This window comes from Euprymna scolopes, chromosome 25 (assembly GCF_053919585.1).
Source record: "Euprymna scolopes isolate OS-2025 chromosome 25, ASM5391958v1, whole genome shotgun sequence".
NCBI classification, from domain to species: domain Eukaryota; kingdom Metazoa; phylum Mollusca; class Cephalopoda; order Sepiida; family Sepiolidae; genus Euprymna; species Euprymna scolopes.
In genome coordinates, this window is record NC_136506.1 from 53,692,122 (window position 1) to 53,716,329 (window position 24,208).

The 24,208-nt window shown below is 35.8% G+C and overlaps 4 protein-coding genes across 6 annotated transcripts in view; 3 read left to right on the forward strand and 1 right to left on the reverse strand.

The window, feature by feature from the left end:
• LOC145247355 (COP9 signalosome complex subunit 7b-like) overlaps positions 1–24,208 on the forward strand; it is a 307,459-nt gene that overhangs the window by 154,623 nt on the left and 128,628 nt on the right. Inside the window, exon 1 of one of the 3 annotated variants that reach the window (XM_080109033.1) lies at positions 4,332–5,093. The exons of 1 other annotated variant lie outside the window; for it this stretch is intronic. The gene's annotated coding sequence lies outside the window, so the exon portion shown is untranslated. Of the gene's footprint in view, positions 1–4,331; positions 5,094–24,208 lie in introns of those variants that run through there. One more of the 3 variants, XM_080109035.1, reaches the window with a different exon arrangement.
• On the forward strand, positions 8,071–11,792 carry LOC145247190 (uncharacterized). The gene is made up of 3 exons (XM_080108824.1): positions 8,071–10,152; positions 10,337–10,438; positions 10,554–11,792. Exons 1-3 carry the CDS (start codon positions 8,071–8,073, stop codon positions 11,790–11,792), a joined length of 3,423 nt encoding a protein of 1,140 aa, XP_079964950.1.
• Positions 15,444–16,175, forward strand: LOC145247191 (uncharacterized). The gene has a single exon (XM_080108825.1). It carries the CDS (start codon positions 15,444–15,446, stop codon positions 16,173–16,175), a length of 732 nt encoding a protein of 243 aa, XP_079964951.1.
• LOC145247192 (uncharacterized) lies at positions 23,715–24,119 on the reverse strand. Its single transcript, XM_080108826.1, has one exon. The coding sequence runs from the start codon at positions 24,117–24,119 to the stop codon at positions 23,715–23,717; it is 405 nt and encodes a 134-aa protein (XP_079964952.1).

Below are 24,208 nucleotides of genomic sequence, written 5' to 3' on the forward strand. Positions count from 1 at the left end.
ATAGGTTCATAAGAGTAGTAGTTGAGGGGCAAAAATCAGAAGCTCACAGTAATAATGCTGGAGTCCCTCAGGGGTCCATCCTGGGCCAACTCTTTTCCTGATCTACATTAATGATCTTCCAAATCACATCCTTACATCATTTGTAGACATTTATGCTGTTGACACTACCATTTATGGTAGCACATCTAAGACAGTAAACGACCAAGTTCTCTCCGATTCTCTCTCTTCTGATCTTGAGCATGTGGTACAATGGGGAAAGGAGTGACTGGTTACTTTTAATGCATCTAAAACCAAGCTTCTCTCTTTACATCATCAACGTTCAGATCCACATCTGGCATCAATTGAAATGAATGGCTCGCGTCTTGAGGAGGCCTCAAGTTTTGACAAGCTTCTGGGCTTGACCTTTACTCCTGATCTGAAATGGAACTCGTACCAAGTTGTTGCCAAGGCTGCTGGAAAAATGGTGGGATCCTTCTATCGATCCAGTAGATATCTCACTGCTGATGCAATTCTCTATCTATAAGAGCCAGGTACATCCAAGGATGGAATAGTTGCTACATCTGGACAGGAGCTGCTAGAAAGGACTTGTCTTGCCTTGATAGAGTTCAAAATAGACTTTGTAGCCTTGTAGGAGATGGCTTTTTCTCTTCCCTGCAACCTCTATCTCACAGAAGAAATGTTGTGAGTTTATCTCTGCTGTATCGTTATTTTCATAGAAAGTGTTCGACTGAGCTTCAGTCTATGGTCTCCCCTCGCAAAACTTTCAGAAGAAACATTCGTTTAGCTGAAAACACTATCAATAATTTCCCCCACTCTTTATCTGTGCCTAAACCTAAATGTAGATTCCATGAAAAAGCTTCTTTCTTAGAACTGCACGCCTATGGAACTGTCTTCCATTTTCTTGCTTTTCAGCTGACTACAGTATGGTTGTCTTCAAGTCTAATATAAACAATTTCTTGATTAGCCGTTCCACTTGTTAACAAATTTACCGAATTTCCATTTACTAACGATTACTATATTGTCTAATTTCTACTGTACACTCTTTAACCCTTATCCTCGAGTGGTATCGTGTCCTTGATAAGTGGTGAGTCCTATGTAAAAAAAACCCAACTATTCCTGATGACTGTGTAAGAAATGCTCATTGTCCACTCGGGAATGCTGATCATGATGTAATAATGATAGACATCACTCTAAACTCTCAACCCCAAGTTGAAGAACCATTGCTCAAAACAACAAGATACTACAATAAGGCTGATTGGGAAGTCATTAGAGATCACAACAGAGACGCCCCATGAGGAAATATCTTTTCTCGTCCAGCAGAACAGTGCGCAAATGAGACTACTGAATGCTTCAAAGCAGCAATTGAAATATATGTTCCTACACGGAAGTTCTATAGTAAACCCCACTCTCCCCAATGATTTACTTTAACATGCACAGCTGCCATTGCTCAGAGGCAACATGCATACCATAGATTTATCCAGCATAAGTCATGTACAAACAGACAAAGGTACATAGAAACTAGAAATAATTGCAAGAAAGAAGGAGCAACAGGTAAGAGTAAACACACTGAAACCACCAGGAAAATCTACAACAAATAATGGGCAATCGACAATACCCCCACTATCAAACAATCACAAGGTTGTTCGCACAGCAACTGAGAAAGCTAACATGCTTGCCCGTCAGTTTGCCTCAAACTCTATCTTGGACCCAGCAAGCCATTCCCTCCCTGATTTTTCTCTGCAGACAGAAACCACGCTAGATGATCTAAAGATCATGCTCTCCCAAGTACATGATATTATAAAAATCTAGGCACCTCAAAAGCATGTGGACCTGATCTCATCCCAGGTGTGCTATTAAAAAAATGCTCCGCTGAGGTCGCTCCTGTTCTCTCTAAACTCTTTAACAAATGCCTTAACGAATCTTGCTTTCCTGGCTGCTGGAAAACTGCTTCTGTGGTATCAGTTTACAAAAACTCTGGCAAAAGAACTGACCCATTAAATTATTGCCCAATTAGCCTCCTCCCTCTTTTTGCCAAAATATTTGAGTCTTTAATTAATCAAGCTCTAGTCCACCACCTTACAGCTGCTAAACTTCTGTCAAACCACCAATATGGATTTAGGCAAGCCCATTCTACTACAGATATTCTGTCATCTCTGAACGCTTATACCTAGCACTGGATAAGGCAGGGGAGGGGAAGGCAGTAGCTCTAGATATATCTAAGGTTTTTAGCAGGATATGGCACGATGGTCTTCTCATGAAAATAAAATCTTATGGTATTACTTATCATAATTAGATCCTTCTTAAATGAGAGAAGAATCCAGGTTGTCCTCTATTGGCGTACGTCCAAAAAATTTGATATAAATGTGGGTGTACCTTTATTATTTCTGATAAAATCATCTCTGAGATGGGTATATTTGCCGACGACACCATGCTCTATAGCAGGCACGTGGGGAAAACTAATGAGCACATATCTAAGGTAATGGCCAAAACCCTAGAGGAAGACCTTCAGTCTGTAGTGGAATAGGGTCATAAATGGATGGTAACGTTCAACACTGCCAAGACAAAGGTAGTTTCCTATAATAATTACATGAAACCTTACCAACCACCAATAGCTATTAGAGATATTTTACCCGAGAGCACTTCGTTCAAGCTCCTTGGCTTAACGTTCACAGGAAACATGAGTTGGAATAGATACATTGAGATCATTGCTAAGGCTGCTGCAAAGAAGGTGGGCTCTCTCTATCATGCTAGAAAGTTACCTACGCCTGAAAGTATCCTGTACTTCTACAAAGCCACCATTCGCCCATGTATGGAGTACTGCTGTCACATTTGGGCTGGTGCATCTGCTACTAGACTCCCACTCCTTGACAGGGTTCAAAAGAGAGTCGCCAACCTAGTAGGTCCTGAATTGTCATCTAAACTTCAGCCCCTGTCCCACTGACGAAATGTTGCATCCCTCTGCCTGTTTTACTAGTATTTTAATGGTGGATGTTCTGACGAACTACAAACACTTATGCCCCCTCGACGGAAATACCCCGGACAAACCTGACAAGCAGCAAAGTCCCATCCCTACACAGTTGAGATCCCTAAATGTAAGAAAGCCGTTTACTCTAATAGCTTCTTCCCTAGAATGGCAGAACTTTCGAATTCTCTTCCGGTTTCCTGCTTCCCCAACTGTACTGACATGCAGAAGTTCAAGTGTAATGTGAACAGACATCTTGCTGCTAAACTTCCTACATAGTACCCCTTGGACTTAGGTCCCTGATAGCAGCCCCCTACATCAAAGTAGTAATATGCCTTGTTTGGGGTGAAAATGTAATAAAAAAAAGAAGCAAACTACTTTTATACGATCAACAAACTACTTTTATATGAACCACAAACTATTTGTATGGGAACCACTACTGCCTGCTTCTGAAGACTACCCTTCTACAACCAGTGAACTCCGGCTCACTCCTGTAGCCTCCAGCACCTCCTGCAACCTGATCCACTGCCTCTTTCAGCCCTTAGCATCTGTAGCCATCAAGCTACCAGTTCCAGTGCTTGCAGCTGTCAAGCTACCCGTTCCACTTCTAGTCGACATCAGGCTAATCATTCTAGAGTCTGTCAACATCGTAACGTACCAAGTTCTTACTGACGTCCAGCAGCCCTGTTCCAGTACTGGTTACTTCCTCCAGTGCCTACAGGTGTAAAGCTGTCCTGTTTCAGAGCCTTATCCTGTCTGATCTTTCAAATTTGTCACTTGTATTTCTTTCTTTTTGGTAAATGAAAGACGATCCGAATTTCAGTGTCTGGTATTCTTTTTTTGCTACTGCCATTATCTTTTTGCCTTATAGTTGTACGGTCGATTGGCACATTTCCATACCACCTCTCAACCCACTGCAACAACTTTTTTTTTACTAAAAACACAATAACAGTTGTCCTACTCAATGAATTTTCATAATTTTTGGATATATTACTATTTTCGACACAACAATTAAGTAAGTACTGTTATTTTTGTTTAAAACCACATATTTAAAAACTCGATCTGTAGACTTAACAAGAACCAAAAAATTGTTACGATGCATGCATCCATTGCGGAACGAAAAATGTCATATTACAAAAATTATATGAATTCATCAAGTATTGATTTTTTTAACTGAAGAAATCACATTTTATGATGAAGCAAATGTTGTGCTTTGCACTTCCATGCTTAACAAATAAGGAGGAGACATCTCTATTCGAACTACCGAGATCAAAATCAACCTTGTAAATGGTATTTGGGGGCGGGCGGGGGACGGTGTTGTGGCGCCGTGACTGCCACAACACCGTCCCCTCCCCCACCGCCTGCTCTCAAATGTTAACAGAATTTTTGTGAAATTAGTAAACGGATTTTCTGCTTGGTTAATATCGGCGCGTTACTTACAGAAAAACGGTTAATTAAACTGCAGAAAGCACCTGTTAAAAACTATACAAGTTCTATAAGTGAATACCTCCTCCAAAAAAAAAAAAAAAAGAATAAAAAAAAACAACACAATAAAAAAGGTTTAAGCCACACAAAATGACCGCCATTGAAAACTACTAGAAACAACACTTGATTATGAACATGTCGATATCTTAAAAACTCCTTGCCGGACGCAATTTTGAATGTGACATTCGTTTATAACATACCCGAAAATCTATCTAAATGGACATTTTAAAGATAAGTTGTGCGTTGGTGTATTATCGACATTGACTGATCAATTTACGTAATTTTTGGAATATGACATTTTCGTTTCGTAACAAGTACGTACATCATAAAGATTTTTCTGTATTTTTTTTAATTAGGTTGAATTGTGTATAAGACGCTATAATTCTTTTTAATATGTTTGTATCACAAGAAAATATGCTGAAAAAGTACTTCTAGAGTAAAAGTCAACTTAATGGGGAGATAACTCTTTCTCATGACGGAAGAACTCGTACGAAATCTAGCGTTGCAGAGAGGCACATAACTAAACCGGAAATATTCAGCGATTTATGCGCTTACAGCGCAACGGAGAAGAATCGACCGGAAGTGAAATACTAACTTGCAAAAATCCTCGAAACGATTCCACTGTGATTATTTGTGTATAATTTCAGTAAGTATTTTTTCTTTTAAAATTTTTATAGCATTATCATTTGCAACCTGAATATGCTCACAAAAACCAAGTGCTGATTAAAGATATTTTTTACGGTTCGAAAATTCAAAATGTTTTAATGGAAATGTTAAGTCTGTTTTTAATTTTTTTTTTTTTTTTTACATTCAAGCGGTAAGTTGTTTGTTTTAACTATTGAATAACTAAGTTGTCTCTAATTCACTTGCCTCTCCACGTGGGCTAAGTTATATATACAGTCCATAGGTATTAAATATCTAGTTCCTCCTGAGAAGAGACCAAAATAAAAGTTGCCTTCGTCTAGAACTTCTGGGTTTGTATTACTGTACACATAGATTCGAAAAAGTTGTCAAAAAACAAATATATAACAAATAAATGTTATCAAAGGCAAGATAAGTTACTTTTCTACCAAACTGGATATAATTTTCGTGTTTTTATTCAATTTAACATGTTTATTCAGCTCGAAAAACATGCAGTGTTTACCGATGTATTGGAAAATTCAAGATGGCGGCCGAGTCTCTCGTTAACACGGTAAGTTCAGGAAAAGGTGTTATAAATAATAAACTAGACAAAATACTATTAAAAACCACCGAATATATGTCAAGTTATGTCACGGTAACATATATTTAGCGAATTTCTGACAGTATTTTTTGTCTAGTTTATTATTTATTACACCTTTTTCCAAACTTACCGTGTTAAAGAGAGAATCGGCCGCCATTTTGAATTTTCCAATACATCCCTAAACACTGTATGGTTTTCGAGCTGAATAAACATGTTAAATTGAATAAAACACGAAAATTATATCCAGTTTGGTAGAAAAGTAACTTATCTTGCCTTATTTGTTTTTTGATAACTTTTTCGAATCTATGTGTACGGCCCCCCCCCTTGTTTTGAAGTGGGAACAAATAGGCTTAAAATAATCATCTGAAACTGAACAAAACATATTGTGTTGTTGTAAGGGGCAGAATTATAGATTAAAAAAAAAAAAAAAAAAAATTGTTTGCATACCTTATTTTGACGTCTGAATATCAGAACTTCGATTGTGTTTAATTATCCCGCTTTTGAGTTTTGAAGTGTGAAATTCGGTGAATATGTTAAGTAAAATAATTTAAGCTAAGCAAAACAAAAATTTTTTTTTTTTAATATTTATACGAAAAAAGCCATTTTAAAATCTTTGATAAATAAATTGACAATTTTTTTTTTAGCGAGCCGATAACCATTATTAAACAGGGCATGCTTTGAAGAATCGATACCAAAAAAAAAAAATTCGATAAATATTGTGCCCTTTGTGTTAAAAATAGCATCATTTTTTTCGATCCCGTTTGAAAACGTTTGCCGCCTTTCGACTACGGTGGACCAAACGCGCTGAAATAATTTTTTTTTTATTCTGCTTTACATTGCCCCCCCCCCATTTTGGGGAGCCTGGCCCCCACACACATACACATTAAAAACCAAACTCATACAAATGGTCACCCATCTGGACTGGCCAGCCTCAGCTTAATAATACATTGAAATTTTCGTCACTGAAAAATAAGTTTTTTTGGCCTGTTTGGTCTTCCATAGTTTGCTTCTTACCAAACGCAAACGTAAACAGTGTCGATCTAGACTCTAGATCGACGCGAAATAACTGGTTACATATATGAATAAGTGGAATTATTTGAAATCCAGGTACTTATATTATAATATTTTTGCATATTCTCTTAGAAAATCATCCTAAATCTTAGTTAGACAATAAATAAATAAATTAATTATTTCAAAAACCTTTTTTTTTTCTTTTTTTTTTAAATATTTATGTACGTTTTTTGTGCAAGACAAAAAATGTCAATTGTTAACTTTTTGGGAAAATTTAACATTTAAAATTTAATTAAAAATAGTAGAAAAAGTTTTACATTATTCTGTTTTCTATGTGATGAAATTCAGGGTTTTATCTTTCTGGAAAAAAAAAAAGTTACTCAGAAATAATGGATTTTAATAAATGTAATTTAGTTTTAAAAAACAACAACAACAACTTGATTTTGCGGCCATTTTTGGCGGTGCCTAGTGTACAGTAATACAAACCCGAACTTCTTATCTGACGACAGAACAAATACTTTAATTACTTTAGTGGGTGTTATACTTCATTTGATAAAAAAAAAAAAAAATGTTTAACGTAAAAGAAAACTTTTAAATAGATGCTTTAAAATTCGATACGAAAAAGTGACCAAAAATAACAAAAAACTTGTTGAGAAAACTTGAAGCACTTACCTGCGACTCTCAGGAAGAGCGGCAGCAAAAACCTTTTGTGTGGGTGATGACTCTTTTTATATTGGTAGTTGTTACGTTTAACTTATTTGATTGGCTAACTGGATTATAAGAGGGATGGAGTGAACTGAATTTTGGTTGTGATTTCAGTTTGGGATTAGAGTTGAAGGAAATTTAATCGTTACCCTTATTACCAGACCGACAAGGTTCTACAATTTTTACTTACCATTGTTGCAAAATCCTTGTTAACCTCTACCTTTCAGTGGAGAAAGTTTCCACACGTTGCAACATTGATCTGCAGACCTTGTGCATTTTTTTCCCCCCTTTTCTTCTTCTTCTGTATTTTTTTATTATGGCCGCGGAACAAATGTCTTTCCCTGAGGATTCCTTAGGAATGCAAGAAAAAACGGATCACCTTCTTGAGGCCCTTTTGGATACAGAGGAAAGATATAAACACATTATCGGATACACATTAGAAAAATTAAAGAAAAGAGTCGCAGTGGATGCATGTGCCTTGAAGAACACCACAGACAACATAAACGAGTGGCTTTCTAAAGTGGACCAAGTCCAGGAAAACTTGGTTAAATTCCTTCCTAGAGATAGGGTGACACCGCATGCTTATGACCTTATCAAATTTAAAGAGGAGGTGAAAAGAGATTTACAAAACTTAACCGCAGAGGTTCACAAGGATGATTCTCCTCCCTTCATGCTCCTAAATGTAATGCAGCCATCTCAAGTTGACACCTCTATGTTTAGGCCTAAGATCAAATGCCCTAGTTTTGATGGCCTGGACTTAGAGAACAAATTTGCATTGAGAGATTTTCTCACTAGGTTTGACTATTGCACTTCGGGATTAAAATCAAGGAGAGAAAAATTAACCTACCTCAAGACTTGTGTTACGGGACGTCCGTTTCGGCTAATACATCATCTTGAGGAGACATCCAATAATTATGATGCCGCGATAAAAATTCTTAAGGATAATTATTGGGATGAAGAGGGCATTAGAGAGGAGATATTCTCTAGCCTATTCAAACTGTCCACCCGAGGCAGGTATGATATTGAATACCTTAAGAACTATTTGTCTCGGGTTAAATACGAGTTGTCGGAGTTGGACTCTATGTTGGGATATGGATTTATGGAAAGAAATTCAGGCGGAGGGGCATTAGCGGCTCATATACTGTTCCAAAGACTGCCCAACCTTAGTCTTAAGGAAGAATTAGTGAAGTCTGTAGGGGCACCGCATCCATCTTTAACTTCTATTTTAGATACGGGCATCAGGATCTTAAAATCCTGGAAGGCTACACTCCCTGAAGCAAACCAGAGAGATTTGGATTATGGTAGCTCTAGTAGATACATTCATCCAGACAGAAAACCGGAGACAACAGCACCAACATTGGAGAACTTCCATATCCAGGAGAGGCATACCACCTGCAACGTTTGTTTGAGGGATGGTCATTCCACTCAAGTTTGTGAAAAATACTATACATTTCCTCAAAGATGGCGTCGTTGTCGAGAACTTGGACTATGTTATAGGTGCACAAGTAACAATCATTTCAGTGATTCGTGTCCCTGTAAAAGAAGCCCTAAGGGCAATTGTGAGCGATGTTCAGCCCAGGACCATACCACAATCATGTGCCCTATGCCGTATACATCAACAAATGAATGTATCAATACTGGTTTGGGTGAGCAGCAGTGTATTTTGCCGATTACCACCATTGTACTACAAAGAGGGGACAAAGCTGTGAAGCTGCGATGTTTGATAGACACGGGCAGTCAAAATTCGTACTTTAGTGGAAGAATTTTGCAGGATCTGGCTTGTGACCCAAGATCCGTCTCAGAGGTAAACCTTGAGATTGTGACGTTTCTAGGAAGGAAAACCTGCAATTTTCAGCGACTTACCACAACAGTGGAGTTGACGCCAGGGGTAAAGCGGCAGCTACCTATCTTTATTGACAAGGAATTAGACATCATTCATACAGTGGAGCATTTGCCGATTGTGGTCGAGAACCTTACGAAATTGGATTACACCTTGGATACAGATTTAGGAAGAAATGCTAATATAACTTTGGAAGGGTTAATAGGGGTAGACCTGTTACAATTTATGGAACTCCTACAAATGATAAAATGTATGAATGGGAAAGCTTGGCTTTCCCAACGAGGAGTGATACCTTTTGGGGATCCCAGGAATTTCATGTTTCCTCATCAAATTAAAACGATCCAACACAAGGTTCCAGTTTATGAAGAAGTCATGAGAACTGTTAAGTGTCCGACCTCCATTGTTAATAATGTTCTTGACGTGTGTTCTTATTCAGACCCCTATAAAGAAACTTTTGAGGACAGTACTGTAGAAAGAGGTCTGGAGTGGATTTACAGTGTGGAGTCTTTAGGGCTATCAGAAAATGACACCTTGTCCGACTATGATGCCCAGAAGGTAGAGGAGTTTATGAGAAATATAGAGTTTAAGGAGGGACGGTACTGGGTGCAGTTACCGTGGCACACTGATAAATTAGCTCAGGTGCGCTCTAATCACCAAGTAGCCTTCAAGGTGTTGGATAGGGTGGTACACACTCTGGAAATGAAGGGTCTCTATGAGGAATATCTAGAGGTTTTTGCCGAACAAGAGGCAGAGGGCATAATAGAACCCTTTCATTGTTCACCTAAACAGTTCCATAAACATGTTTGGATCCCTCATCGACCAGTCTTTAAATCCGAGAGCATAGCAACTACTAAAATGCGACCAGTCTTCAACTGTTCATTGAAGGTCAAGGGAGGAGTATCCTTAAACGAGGCTGCATACCCAGGGGTAAATTTAACCGGAAACATAAATCTTACTCTACTCTTTCGGACTTATAGATATACATTATTGGGCGACATCAGGAAGGCATTTCTGATGATTAGATTATCAAAGCAGTCTGACAGAAATACCAGACGATCATCCCGTTTTAGAAAGAAGCAAAACTTATTTCTGTCAAAACTTATTTCAACAGTTTGGTGCAATCATCAACTGGAAATCTAGACACATGATACTTCAATATGCAGTTCAATATAAAAGGGCTTGCGTTAAAGCCGGAGATGATGGTCGTATAATGGTAACATACCAGACGATCATCCCGTTTTAGAAAGAAGCAAAACTTATGTTACCATTATACGACCATCATCTTCGGCTTTAACGCAAGCCCTTTTATATTGAACTGCATATTGAAGTATCATGTGTCTAGATTTCCAGTTGATGATTGCACCAAACTGTTGAATTCAAATTTTTATGTTGACAATCTGGTCAGTACGAATAATTCGGAAGGTGTGTTGAGAAAACTATATCATGAAATAAAGGAAAGATTGAAGAAAGGAGGATTTGATCTTCGATCATGTAACACCAATTGCCCAAAGCTACAGGAATTGATGAGAAAGGATGAGACTTTGACAACTCACAGTTGTCCATGGGAAAAGGTTCTGGGTTACAGATATGACCCAGAGTCGGACTCCATCAGCCTAGTCCAGCGAACTTGTGACCCCAACTTAGCAACAAAACGTCAAATACTATCAGCCGCATCCAGTGTATTTGACCCATTGTCTTTATGTCTCCCAGTCACCATTCAAAGTCACATATTGGTGGGAGAAATGTGGAAGGCTAATATTGATTGGGATGATCCCATTCCAAAGGAAATGCAGGAAAGGTGGAGATTACTAGCTAGTGATTTGTCAGCGCTTCATTTGTTATCGTTTAGAAGACAGGTACTTGATAGCGATACTGTTGCGGATTTGTACATATTCACAGATGCCTCAAAAAAGGCATATGGGGTTTCTGTATATGCAGTTCAGGGAGGTATATCTTCTCTGATTTTTGCTAAAGCAAAGGTGGCACCATTAAAAGCTAAAACCTTGCCAACGCTAGAACTATTAGCAGTTTTTTTGGCAATTGAATGTCTTATTAATATCTTGAGAGCCTACCAAGGAACGAAATTTGGAAGTTTGTATTTGGCTGTAGATGCCCAAATTGTACTCACTTGGCTGATGTCCAAGCAGACGAGCCATAAAAACATTTTCACAAAGAATCGCCTCAAGGATGTGACACAGATGGAAGAAGTGATACTTGCAAATTACAACCTTGCTATCAGGTATAAATATGTGCCTTCCAATCAGAACCCTGCGGACCTAATGACTAGGGGACTGACAGCAGCTAAATTTAAGGAAAATTTCTCTTTTTGGAGTGCTGGACCAAACTGGTTGTCTGGTGGAACTGTCTGTTGGCCTGATAGTACTTTGGATTGTCTTAGTGCAGACAACCAGCAAATAGTTCGTACGAACCTGTTGTACACCTGTAATGAGAACTGGTCTCAGCCTATCGTCGCCTTTGACAGATTTTCGTGTTTTAACAAACTTCTACGTGTGGTCTCCAGAGTCTTCGAATATATCCAAAGCAAGAGGCAAGGAACTGGACTATAAATAGCAATACACATGAAAAAATTGAAATAGCTTGAAATATTTCAATATTGGTATGCATAGAAAGAGCTTGATGAGCTAAGAAAGAATCTTTTTAAATTTTTTAAATCTGATTAAAATTAAGGAAGTTATGGCTATTTTTGTGCCTCACACGTTTGGATATTTTTCCCTCTTTAAGACCATATGCGTTTCGTCACATTTTTTACACTACTTTTTCAGTAAAAATGTCATATCTTTGTTAAAACACAAGACTAAGAAATGAAATTTACCATATAAGTGTATTTTTGTACAAGGAATCAGAATATGCAACTGAAAATCTCCCAAAGTTTATGGTTTCCAAATAATCTGCAGTAAATGTGCATAAATATGCAGCAATTCCTTAAAAATGCCATGTATCCATAAACAGAAAAGAAGTTGGAGAACTCAAAGTTGAATTGTAATGTGCTTTATGTACAAAAAACTTAAATCTAAACATAAGACCATTTAAAAATGAATATATTGCAATATTTCTTTGGTATTATTGTAGATTAACACCTTCTGTTTAACCCCACTCAACTCCTTCTGACCACCCCTCCAAAATGTGATTCTACCTTTTTAGGAAATTATGTATAAAATTCCATGAAAAACTTTAATGAAAGATAAACAAATTATTTTAGAATTGAATGTAAAATAATTTCCTATTACAGGTCATTCTAGCATTTTAGGGCAGTTAACTGTTTTTTTTTTCTATGGGAAAATATGCATGCTTTTTTTTTTTTTTTTAAAGATGATTATGTGTAGTTTTAAGAGGGTTTCTATGCAATGAGAATATGGGGAGGGTTGCCATTCGGACTTTGAATTAATTGTAGGGCTAAGGAAAATTATGTGTGAACATACTGAAAACTTGACAGAGACAAAGCTAACAAAAACAATATTAGAGGGGGGAGCGGTTAGTTTCACAAAAATTTAATGTAAAATAATTCATCATTTCCTGGCCGTTCTAGCATTTTAGGACAGTTAACCAATTGTATTTTTCTTTAAGGAAGGATCTATTTTTTGTTTGTTTGTTTGTTTTAGATGCTTGTATGTGGCTTACAGAGGTATTTTGTTGGGGGGGGGCTTGCCACTCGAACTTAGTGTTATTGTTAGGGTTAAAGAGTGTTTTAGGAGGAGACTTGCCACACATAATTTGTATTAGAGGTGAAGTTAAGAGCTTTTTTTCAAAAAGAGCGTTCAAAAATTTGTTGATTTCTATTTTCGAGGTTGAAGGTGTTAATTCCATAGGCCGTTTATACTACGCTGGAGCAGGTTGTAAAAATATCTTTCGCTTAATAAGTAGAAAAAAAAAAAGAAATAAAAAGCTTCCTAATTGTAGTTTGATGTGTTTTCTAACTGCTTTTAAAATTTCAAGAATATTGATATAGATTTTGAGGGTTTGTATTACTATACACATAGATTCAAAAAAAGTTGTCAAAAAAACAAATATATAACAAATAAATGTTATCAAAAGCAAGTTACTTTTCTACCTAACTGGATAATTTTTTAGTGTTTTTATTTAATGTAACATGTTTATTCAGCTTAAAAACAGTGTTTACCGATGTTTTGGAAAATTTAAAATGGCGCCCGCGCCCGACTCTCTTGAAACGGTAAGTTTGGGGAAAAGAGTTAAAAATAAAAAAGTAGACAAAATACTGCTAGAAACTCGCTCAATATATGTTACCGTGACATAGGCTGACATATATTCGGTGAGTTTTTAACAGTATTTTGTATAGTTTTTTTTTATTTTTAACTCCTTTTCTCAAACTTACCGTGTCAAAGAGAGTCGGGCCGGGCGCCATTTTTAATTTTCTACGGTAAACACTGTATTTTTTTCGAGCTGAATAAACATGTTACATTGAATAAAAACACAAAAAATATATCCAGTTTGGTAGAAAAGTAACTTATCTTGCCTTTGATAACATTTATTTGTTATATATTTGTTTTTTGACAACTTTTTCGAATCTATGTGTAAACGAGATTTTGATACTTATTTTGATTTTGAAAAAAAAAACATTTGTGGCTGTTCGCAGTAAAACATTGTTTTAATTCGCTGTTCAAAACTAATTTAAAGAATAAAAGTGCATGCAAGCTATATATCTACAAAAGTTTATTTTGTTTTTTTTTTTAACCATGTTTTTAAATTTGACGAGATTTGTGAGAAATTGCAACAGATTTATAATGCCGAATTGGTTAGGATTGTTGTTATATATTCTGAAAACCGAATAGTCCTAAACTAATGTTATTCTGATAACAAAATAGCTCTAATTAAACATAAGAACATTTATATTCATATTTTCATGTTTTTCTTAATTCGTTCTTGAATAAAAATTAAAGAACGCGTGTTTGTTTACAACTGTGCTATCGCTGATTCTACAGGCTGGAGCTGCTGCTGCTGCTGCTGCTTAAACTTCATTTGACCAAATTCGATAATTAGAAACAATTTTTTTTTCGGGTAGGTCCTTTTAAATTATCAATTACCGCGGTCCTACTCAACATAAAACAATACTTTTAATTGATAAAGATAGTAAAAAGATTGATTTACTTACTACTGGGTGTCCGAAGAATTTTTTTTTCAAAATGTTCAATACTCGTCATATTAAAGTCTTATTTTTAACACGACAAAAAAAGAAATGGTCAAAAATATTTCGGACACTTGACAGTATTAAGATTAACACCTCTTCTAATTGGTTCCCAAATTTCATGATGAAATTCTTCATACAATCACGGTACGGACCTTTAGAAAACAGGGGGGGTCATTACAAAACCTTACCGAAAACGCCATTTTATGACGTTCACATTTTTATCACTTTATTTGCTTAAAACTCTTAAAATATATAATGTACATTCATATTTATTAATTCATTTGAAAGTATATTCATTTCCGAACAAAACAGTAGTAATTTGAAGACTTGAAGTGCTTTGGTTTAAAAAATATGGCTATTTTAGTAGAACTACCTTGAAATCTGTGATTATCCAAAGCGTTTTTTCGTCCGTGTGTATTACTACTATAAACAGGCTGCTGCTGACTACTTGTTCAAGACAATGCAACAACAGGCATTTCCCCTTGAATTGAAGTTCTTACATGCACCTCATGATAAACCCATTCCGAACCTTGTGAGTCAGTTAAACCTATTTCTGGACAAGTCTGGTGTCATCCACTCCAGAGGCAGGATCAAAAAAAATTTTACTCTACAATATGAGGTTTTAAACCCTGTATTGCTCGGGAAGAATCATCTCTTGACTAATCTAATTGTGAAGGATCAGCATGAGAGGGCTAAACACTTGGGTGTGCCGGCTACACTTAGTAGAATCAGGATGTCAGGATTTTGGATACCTCAAGGCAGACAGGCTGTGAAGGGAATATTGAAGGACTGCTTTATTGGTCAGAAAATCAACTCGATACATTTTCCGTATCCTAAGATGACAGACCTGCCTAAACATAGAGTAAATCTGGTAAGGCCATTCTTACATACAGGGATTGATTATACGGGACACCTGTGTGTTCAAAACCAAAATCTTCAATCTAAGGTTTACATTCTCATATTTACGTGCTTGGAAATCAGAGCGGTGCATTTAGAACTGGTTGAGGACATGACAGTGCACACATTTATATTGGCCTTCATCAGGTTTTCAAACATGTGGGGCTTGCCTTCTCACATATATAGTGACAATGCAAAGTCATTTCTTGCTGGAGTTAGTTTACTAAATCAGGCCCTAACTTCTTCCGAATTTGATGATGAATTTGGGCAGTATAATATAAAGCATGTTAAGATCCCTCTTCATTCGGCTTGGTATCGAGGAGTTTGGGAACGCATGATTAAAACATTAAAGGAATGCCTCTATAAAACTGTTGGAAGGTCTATTTACAGTCAATCTGAGTTGTGGACAGCCATTTCAGATGTCCAACGGGCAGTGAACAATAGACCGCTAACCTATGTGAGTTCGAACGACTCTGGACTGGAGGTAATTACGCCCAATCACTTCCTTCGCCCAGATCAAAACCGTGGACTTCTTCTTAGAATGGAGATTCAACCAATTAATGAAGAGGAACTGCCGTCCAGACAGATATTGTTGGAATCTTTGAAGAACCGGGATGAGCTGCTCAAGGAGTTTAAACGGATATGGAACGAGGATTACTTACTCTCTCTTCGAGAACGTAAACAAGATCGTTATCCAACTATATCTAATAAGGTACGACCTGGAGATATTGTGACGATAAAACTCCCAAACAAGTCTCGACCCTTCTGGGCATTGGGGAGAGTAGAAGAATTGTTTCCGGGAGACGATGGTATGATACGATCGGCACAGATACGACGGGGTGATGGGAGTGTGAAAACATATTCTCTTAAACATCTATATCCGCTATAACTACATGCGGAATATGAACCACAAGAGGATAGTCCGGAACCTTGTTATGATGACTGGGAGTCCATAGAAGGAATTTCTTGGTCAGAAATCAGTTTTGAGGAACCCACTTTAGTACAGGAGAGTGAGCAGGTTTGGATTTGTCCTGGATGTAATAAACCTGATGACGGATCGGCCATGTGATCAATGTGATAACTGGTTTCATTTTAGATGCGTTGGGATCAGTGCAGCTCCGCCAGATGAAAAGGATTGGGTTTGTCACCACTGCTCTGGGGATCAAGAATGAGGAATATGTATATTGAGAAGGCTTTACAAAATCAATAACAATTAATTTTGTTTTCTGTTGAGTGGGAGGGTGTTGAGAAAACTTGAAGCACTTACCTGCGACTCTCAGGAAGAGTGACAGCAGAAACCTTTTGTGTGAGTGATGACTCTTTTTATATTGGTAGTTGTTACGTTTAACTTATTTGATTGGCTAACTGGATTATAAGAGGGATGGAGTGAACTGAATTTTGGTTGTGATTTCAGTTTGGGATTAGAGTTGAAGGAAATTTAATCGTTACCCTTATTACCAGACCGACAAGGTTCTACAATTTTTACTTACCATTGTTGCAAAATCATTGTTAACCTCTACCTTTCAGTGGAGAAAGTTTCCACAGTGTACAGTAATACAAACCCGAACTTCTTATCTGACGACAGAACAAATACTTTAATTACTTTAGTGGGTGTTATACTTCATTTGATAAAAAAAAAAATGTTAAACGTAAAAGAAAACTTTTAAATAGATGCTTTAAAATTTGATACGAAAAAGTGGGCAAAAATAACAAATGCTATCAAAGGCAAGTTCTTCTATATAGCTGATTTTACGGTATTTTTTTTTAGTTTACCGACCACTCCGCATTCACCTCTAATTTATCGATTTATAGAGGTTTTCGGATACGCTGAGAACGAATATTGTATTTATTTTTTGCGCAAACGCGCAGTTATCCATATTTGAAGACATTCAGTATCCAACGTAATCACTATTGTTTTTGCTGGTGGCCATCTTGTTTCCGATTTAGAAAAAACAGCCAAAAGAGCCAAAACATGGCCCAAAAAAACATTTTTCGGCTTCAATACCAAAATGAGCCTCCCCCCCACCCTTCCGGATATTTTTCCGCTTTCCTCATATAAAAACGGACAATCTTTTTTTTTTTTTTTTCTCTTTCTCCCACTTTCTTACGCGCGTAGTCACTTGCCGTTTCACAAGGTGTATGAATACATGGTGGACATTTTAAATGACAAGAAATATTTTTCATAAAATAAAGTTTTTGGTACTAGTGCAGAGAGAGAGAGAGTGATCCGCCGGACGTAAATAATAACATTATTATTTAAAAAGCCATTCTTAACATAGTTATATGTCAACCTATGTCACGGTAACATATATTGAGCGAGTTTTTAACAGTATTTTATCTGGGTTTTTATTTATAACACCTTTTCCCAAACTTACCGTGTTAAAGAGAGAATCAGACGCCATCTTGAATTTTCCAATACATACATCGGTAAACACTGTATGTTTTTTGAGTTGAATAAACATGTTACATTGAATAAAAACACGAAAAATATATCCAGTTTGGTAGAAAAGTAACTTATCTTGCTTTTGATAACATTTATTTGTTATATATTTGTTTTTTGACAACTTTTTCGAATCTATGTGTACAGTAATACAAACCCAAATATTGCTGTCAGTAAGTTTTCACGAGCTGTTTACAAAAGCATATTTTTATGTTTTTGTTCTTGTTTTTTGGGGGAAGGGATATTCAAATATAGAACTTGTGTACTTTAACAGGTGCTTCTGCAGTTTAACTAACCGTTTTTCCATGCGGGGGCGGGTGTGTTGTGGCGCGCCTCCATGGAAAAACGGTTAGTTAAACTGCACAGAAGCACCTGTTAAAGTACACAAGTTCTATATTTGAATACCCCCCTCCCCAAAAAAGAACGAAAACATAAAATCTGCTTTTGTAAACAGCTCGTGAAAACATTTTTTTTTTCTTAGATCAATTAAAAGGGGTTAATACCATGCAAACCCTAAATTTGCGATAGATTTGATTATTTGTGGCCTACAACATCGAATATCCCCCCAAAAAAACAAATTAGTGATCGGTGTTACTGTTCTGTTGTAGCGAAAGATAATATTTACCTTTTAATCTATTTTAATAAATATTACTCTAAGTACTGTTTTTAATTTGTGGTGTTTTCTTTACGTTCTTTCCTTTCGCTCAAGATTTCTTGGAATTTACCACATCCCTCTCTAACGCCGGTGGTGGGGAGGGGGATTTCAGTTACATATGGCATGTTTAGCTTCTTTTGGCGTTATTTCGTTATTGAAAAACAAGATGGCCGCCATTAAAAACGATAAGGATTACGTTGGATACTGAATGTCTTCAAATATGGATAACTGCGTGTTTGCGCAAAAAATATATGCGATATTCGTTCTCAGCGTTTCCGAAAACTTATAAAAGTCGACAAATTAGAGGTGAATGTGGACGGGTCGGTAAACTAAAAATTTACCAACCCCCCCCTTTTTTTTTTAAACCACGTTGAATTTTTTTTTTTATAAGTGAAATCTTATAATCTTGTTATATGCCCAGAAAGTTTCGTTTAATGACGACAATTATTTCTATTTCATTCAATTTTTTTTTTTTCTTTTTTTTAGATATTAAAAAAAAAAAAAAAAAAATTCACTCCTTAAAGAATAAAATATATTAAATCAAAAACTCGTATTTCTTTAAGAGAATAAAAAAAAATCCAAATTTCGTCGAGTGTTTTTTTTTTAATTTTTTTTATTTATTTTTTTTTTTTATTGGCAAAAACTGATAAGTGAAATGGGACTATTTTTCACATAAGGTGGCCCATATTTACTTTTGTTTACAGCCAGCAATAGAGACATTAATTATGTCGCTTACAGGCACTCATAGTTTATAACACTAAGAAAGGGAGACGGTTATCTTCCCTGTTTTCCAATTGTTACGAGCTGAAATCGCAAGATTTTTTAATACTAGCATAAAAAGGTATATTTAAAAAGTACATGGAATATAAAATATAAATATAGATAAATTCTTAACAATAAAGAATGGAAGTACCCATTGAATAGTGTTTTTTATAGGTAAGTGATTTTTTGGAATTTATATATACATATATTTTATCGCAGTAAGTAAAATTTGTTAATTTTCTTTAACTCTTTTTTTTTTTTTTAAAGAAAACCAATTTAAAAAAAACAAATATTGCATAATTTGCTATTAAACCTGTTATTTTTTTTTTTTTAAAGATCTCTACCTGCTTTATTCACGCAGGGCCTTCATACCAACAGGTCAGGTTTTCCTTAAATTTTTTAAAGGTTAGTCCTCTTGTGATGTAGTCAGTAGTAATACACACGGACGAAAAAACGCTTTGGATAATCACAGATTTCAAGGTATTTCTACTAAAATAGCCATATTTTTTAAACCAAAGCACTTCAAGTCTTCAAATTACTACTGTTTTGTTCGGAAATGAATATACTTTCAAATGAATATGAATGTACATTATATATTTTAAGAGTTTTAAGCAAATAAAGTGATAAAAATGTGAACGTCATAAAATGGCGTTTTCGGTAAGGTTTTGTAATGACCCCCCCCCCTGTTTTCTAAAGGTCCGTACCGTGATTGTATGAAGAATTTCGTCATGAAATTTGGGAACCAATTAGAAGAGGTGTTAATCTTAATACTGTCAAGTGTCCGAAATATTTTTGACCATTTCTTTTTTTGTTGTGTTAAAAATAAGACTTTAATATGACGAGTATTGAACATTTTGAAAAGAAAATTCTTCGGACACCCAGTAGTAAGTAAATCAATCTTTTTACTATCTTTATCAATTAAAAGTATTATTTTATGTTGAGTAGCACCGCGGTAATTGATAATTTAAAAGGACCTACCCGAAAAAAAAATTGTTTCTATTTCTCGAATTTGGTCAAATGAAGTTAGTATTACTAGAAGCAGCAGCAGCAGCTCCAGCCTGTAGAATCAGCCATAGCACAGCACAGTGTATAAACAACACGCGTTCTTTAATTTTTATTCAAGAACGAATTAAGAAAAACATGAAAATATGAATATAAATGTTCTTATATGTTTAATGAGAGCTATTTTGTTATCAGAATAACATTAGTTTAGAACTATTCGGTTTTCAGAATGTATAATAACAACAATCCCAACCAATTCGGCATTATGAATCTGTTGCAATTTCTCAAATTTCTCGTCAAATTTAAAAACATGGTTAAAAAAACAAAATAAACTTTTGTAGATATATAGCTTGCATGCACTTTTATTCTTTAAATTAGTTTTGAACAACGAATTAAAACAATGTTTTACTGCGAACAGCCACAAATGTTTTTTTTCAAAATCAAAATAAGTATCAAAATCTCGTTTATACATAGATTCGAAAAAGTTGTCAAAAAACAAATATATAATAAATAAATGTTATCAAAGGCAAGATAAGTTACTTTTCTACCAAACTGGATATATTTTTTGTGTTTTTATTCAATGTAACATGTTTATTCAGCTCGAAAAACATACAGTGTTTACCGATGTATTGGAAAATTAAAAATGGCGCCCGGCCCGACTCTCTTTGACACGGTAAGTTTGAGAAAAGGAGTTAAAAATAAAAAACAACTATACAAAATACTGTTAAAAACTCACCGAATATATGTCAGCCTATGTCACGGTAACATATATTGAGCGAGTTTCTAGCAGTATTTTGTCTACTTTTTTATTTTTAACTCTTTTCCCCAAACTTACTGTTTCAAGAGAGTCGGGCGCCATTTAAAATTTTCCAAAACATCGGTAAACACTGTTTTCAAGCTGAATAAACATGTTACATTAAATAAAAACACTAAAAAATTATCCAGTTATGTAGAAAAGTAACTTGCTTTTGATAACATTTATTTGTTATATATTTGTTTTTTGACAACTTTTTCGAATCTATGTGTATAGTAATACAAACCCTCAAAATCTATATCAATATTCTTGAAATTTTAAAAGAAAACACATCAAACTACAATTAGGAAGCTTTTTATTTCGTTATTTTTTTTTCTACTTATTAAGCGAAAGATATTTTTACAACCTGCTCCAGCGTAGTATAAACGGCCTATGGAATTAACACCTTCAACCTCGAAAATAGAAATCAACAAATTTTTGAACGCTCTCTTTGAAAAAAAGCTCTCTTAACTTCACCTCTAATACAAATTATGTGTGGCAAGTCTCCTCCTAAAACACTCTTTAACCCTAACAATAACACTAAGTTCGAGTGGCAAGCCCCCCCCCCCAACAAAATACCTCTGTAAGCCACATACAAGCATCTAAAACAAACAAACAAAAAATAGATCCTTCCTTAAAGGAAAATACACATAAAAATAAATTGGTTAACTGTCCATAAATGCTAGAATGGCCAGGAAATGATGAATTATTTTACATTAAATTTTTGTGAAACTAACCGCTCCCCCCTCTAATATTGTTTTTGTTAGCTTTGTCTCTGTCAAGTTTTCAGTATGTTCACACATAATTTTCCTTAGCCCTACAATTAATTCAAAGTCCGAATGGCAACCCTCCCCATATTCTGATTGCATAGAAACCCTCTTAAAACTACACATAATCATCTTAAAAAAAAAAAAAAAAGCATGCATATTTTCTCATAGAAAAAAAAAAGTCAACTGCCCTAAAATGCTAGAATGACCTGTAATAGGAAATTATTTTACATTCAATTCTAAAATAATTTTATTTTTCATTAAAGTTTTTCATGGCATTTTATACATAATTTCCTAAAAAGGTAGAATCACATTTTGGAGAGGTGGTCAGAAGGAGTTGAGTGGGGTTAAACAGAAGGTGTTAATCTACAATAATACCAAAGAAATATTGCAATATATTCATTTTTAAATAGTCTTATGTTTAGATTTAAGTTTTTTGTACATAAAGCACATTACAATTCAACTTTGAGTTCTCCAACTTCTTTTCTGTTTATGGATACATGGCATTTTTAAGGAATTGCTGCATATTTATGCACATTTACTGCAGATTATTTGGAAACCATAAACTTTGGGAGATTTTCAGTTGCATATTCTGATTCCTTGTACAAAAATACACTTATATGGTAAATTTCATTTCTTAGTCTTGTGTTTTAACAAAGATATGACATTTTTACTGAAAAAGTAGTGTAAAAAATGTGACGAAACGCATATGGAGGGAAAAATATCCAAACGTGTGAGGCACAAAAATAGCCATAACTTCCTTAATTTTAATCAGATTTAAAAAATTTAAAAAGATTCTTTCTTAGCTCATCAAGCTCTTTCTATGCATACCAATATTGAAATATTTCAAGCTATTTCAATTTTTTCATGTGTATTGCTATAGTCAGCTTGGTTCTCCTTGGCACATATATGAAACTCAACTCCAACCTCATCTCCGACCTGATTGTTGCAGACATTTGTGTTATATCTTGCAGCCTGTTGCGTGCAAAGATGTTTTTTATGGTTATCGATTTAGCCAGTATCCAAGCCAATATCACTTGAGCATCCGTCAGCACATATACCTTTTCTATCAGGGAGTTCTTTAAGACTTCCTTTATAAGACTTCCTTTAGCAAACCCCAGTGCAGACTGTCCATCTTGTATGACATATGCTGAAAATGGTATGCCATTTTGGAGACATCACAAAATAGAAACAATTTTATCGGCTTATTTTCATCGAAGACTCTCCTTGGAAATGATACGGAGCCCAATTTCGTTAAGTCCTTCGCCAGAGTTTTCCATGTTTTTTTTTTGTTTCTTTTTGAGTCCTTTGGAACTTCATCCTAATGCAACTTTTGCCTCCAAAGTTCTCCTATCAGCATTCTGCACCTCACTGTTAACTGGAAGGTAAAGGGACAAGGGATCAAACATTTTGGAAGCTTCAGACAGCATTTTCCTTTTTGTTGATGCGGTTACATCACATTGGTGTGAACAGACCTTCATAGTATCATGTTGGGTGAGGGGTACAAATACCCTAACACTTTCTCTACACCAGAATCAAACCCTGACAGAGTTCCATCTGCTGCCACCTTGTTTTGTAACACTGCACTGTTGGAGTTGCAGGATTGTATCTCAAAGTTATCCTCTTGCAGTCGCTCCTTTACCGTTGTGTATAACGTAGATAGAGTAGTATTTACATTATTTCCTGTTTTCACCAAATTGTCCACATACAAGTTCGACCTGAGTACCTGGGAACATTCATCTGAAGGAAATTTTTCTGCATGATATTTCAAAACATAATTCAAAGGGACTTGCATTGAAACCGAATAAGATGGTAGAGTATCTGTAACAATGCAAGTTGTCACCTTTCTTTAAAAAGAAACAGAAACGATTGCGGTCCTTTTCCAGGTCTAGACAAATCATAAGGAATGCTTTCCTTATGTCGATCAATAACACATATTTGTTGGCCCTAAAGCGAATCAACAGTTCCAACGTCTCCCATTAGATTGACTCCTGGATAGGCTGCTTCATTCAGAGATATAAAATTTGCCCCCTTGTAGGAACAAATACAGGTCTCACCTTCGTGGTCATCTGATCAGCCAGTTTGGGTACCGGTCTGTGCAGAATCCATATGTAATTTTGGAAGTCTTCTGTAATCACCGTTATTTCCTCTACAATTCCTTCGTCTTCCTGTTGTCTAAAGACGTCCAAGTATTGATCATAGAGACCTTTCTTCTGCAGGTCTTTAACTACTCTTTCTAGTATTCTAAGAGCGGCATTGTGGCTTGAAGGCACATACTTCACTTTGTCTTCATACCACGGCAGCTGTACATGGTATCGGCCATCTCTGTAGGATATAGTGTTCCTAAACTTCTGTACTATCTCTTCATCCACGGTGGAGAATTCCTCTGTGATGGGTAACCCTAGTGACTCCATGCTAAACATGCTTTCTAGTCCTCTCTCGACGTTTCCTTCTTCAAACCAAGCTTTTAACGGGTCTAGGTATTTCTCTTCTGGATTCAGCA

Excerpts from the sequence above, each read along its gene's own strand:
- LOC145247191 (XM_080108825.1), top strand. The coding sequence starts at position 15,444 with ATGTGGGGCTTGCCTTCTCACATATATAGTGACAATGCAAAGTCATTT.
- LOC145247192 (XM_080108826.1), bottom strand. The coding sequence starts at position 24,119 with ATGGAGTCACTAGGGTTACCCATCACAGAGGAATTCTCCACCGTGGAT.
- LOC145247190 (XM_080108824.1), top strand. The coding sequence starts at position 8,071 with ATGCAGCCATCTCAAGTTGACACCTCTATGTTTAGGCCTAAGATCAAA. Across the intron at positions 10,153-10,336 it reads ACGAGGCTGCATACCCAGGG|TTTGGTGCAATCATCAACTG; the intron begins GTAAATTTAACC and ends TTATTTCAACAG. Across the intron at positions 10,439-10,553 it reads GAGATGATGGTCGTATAATG|TATCATGTGTCTAGATTTCC; the intron begins GTAACATACCAG and ends TGCATATTGAAG.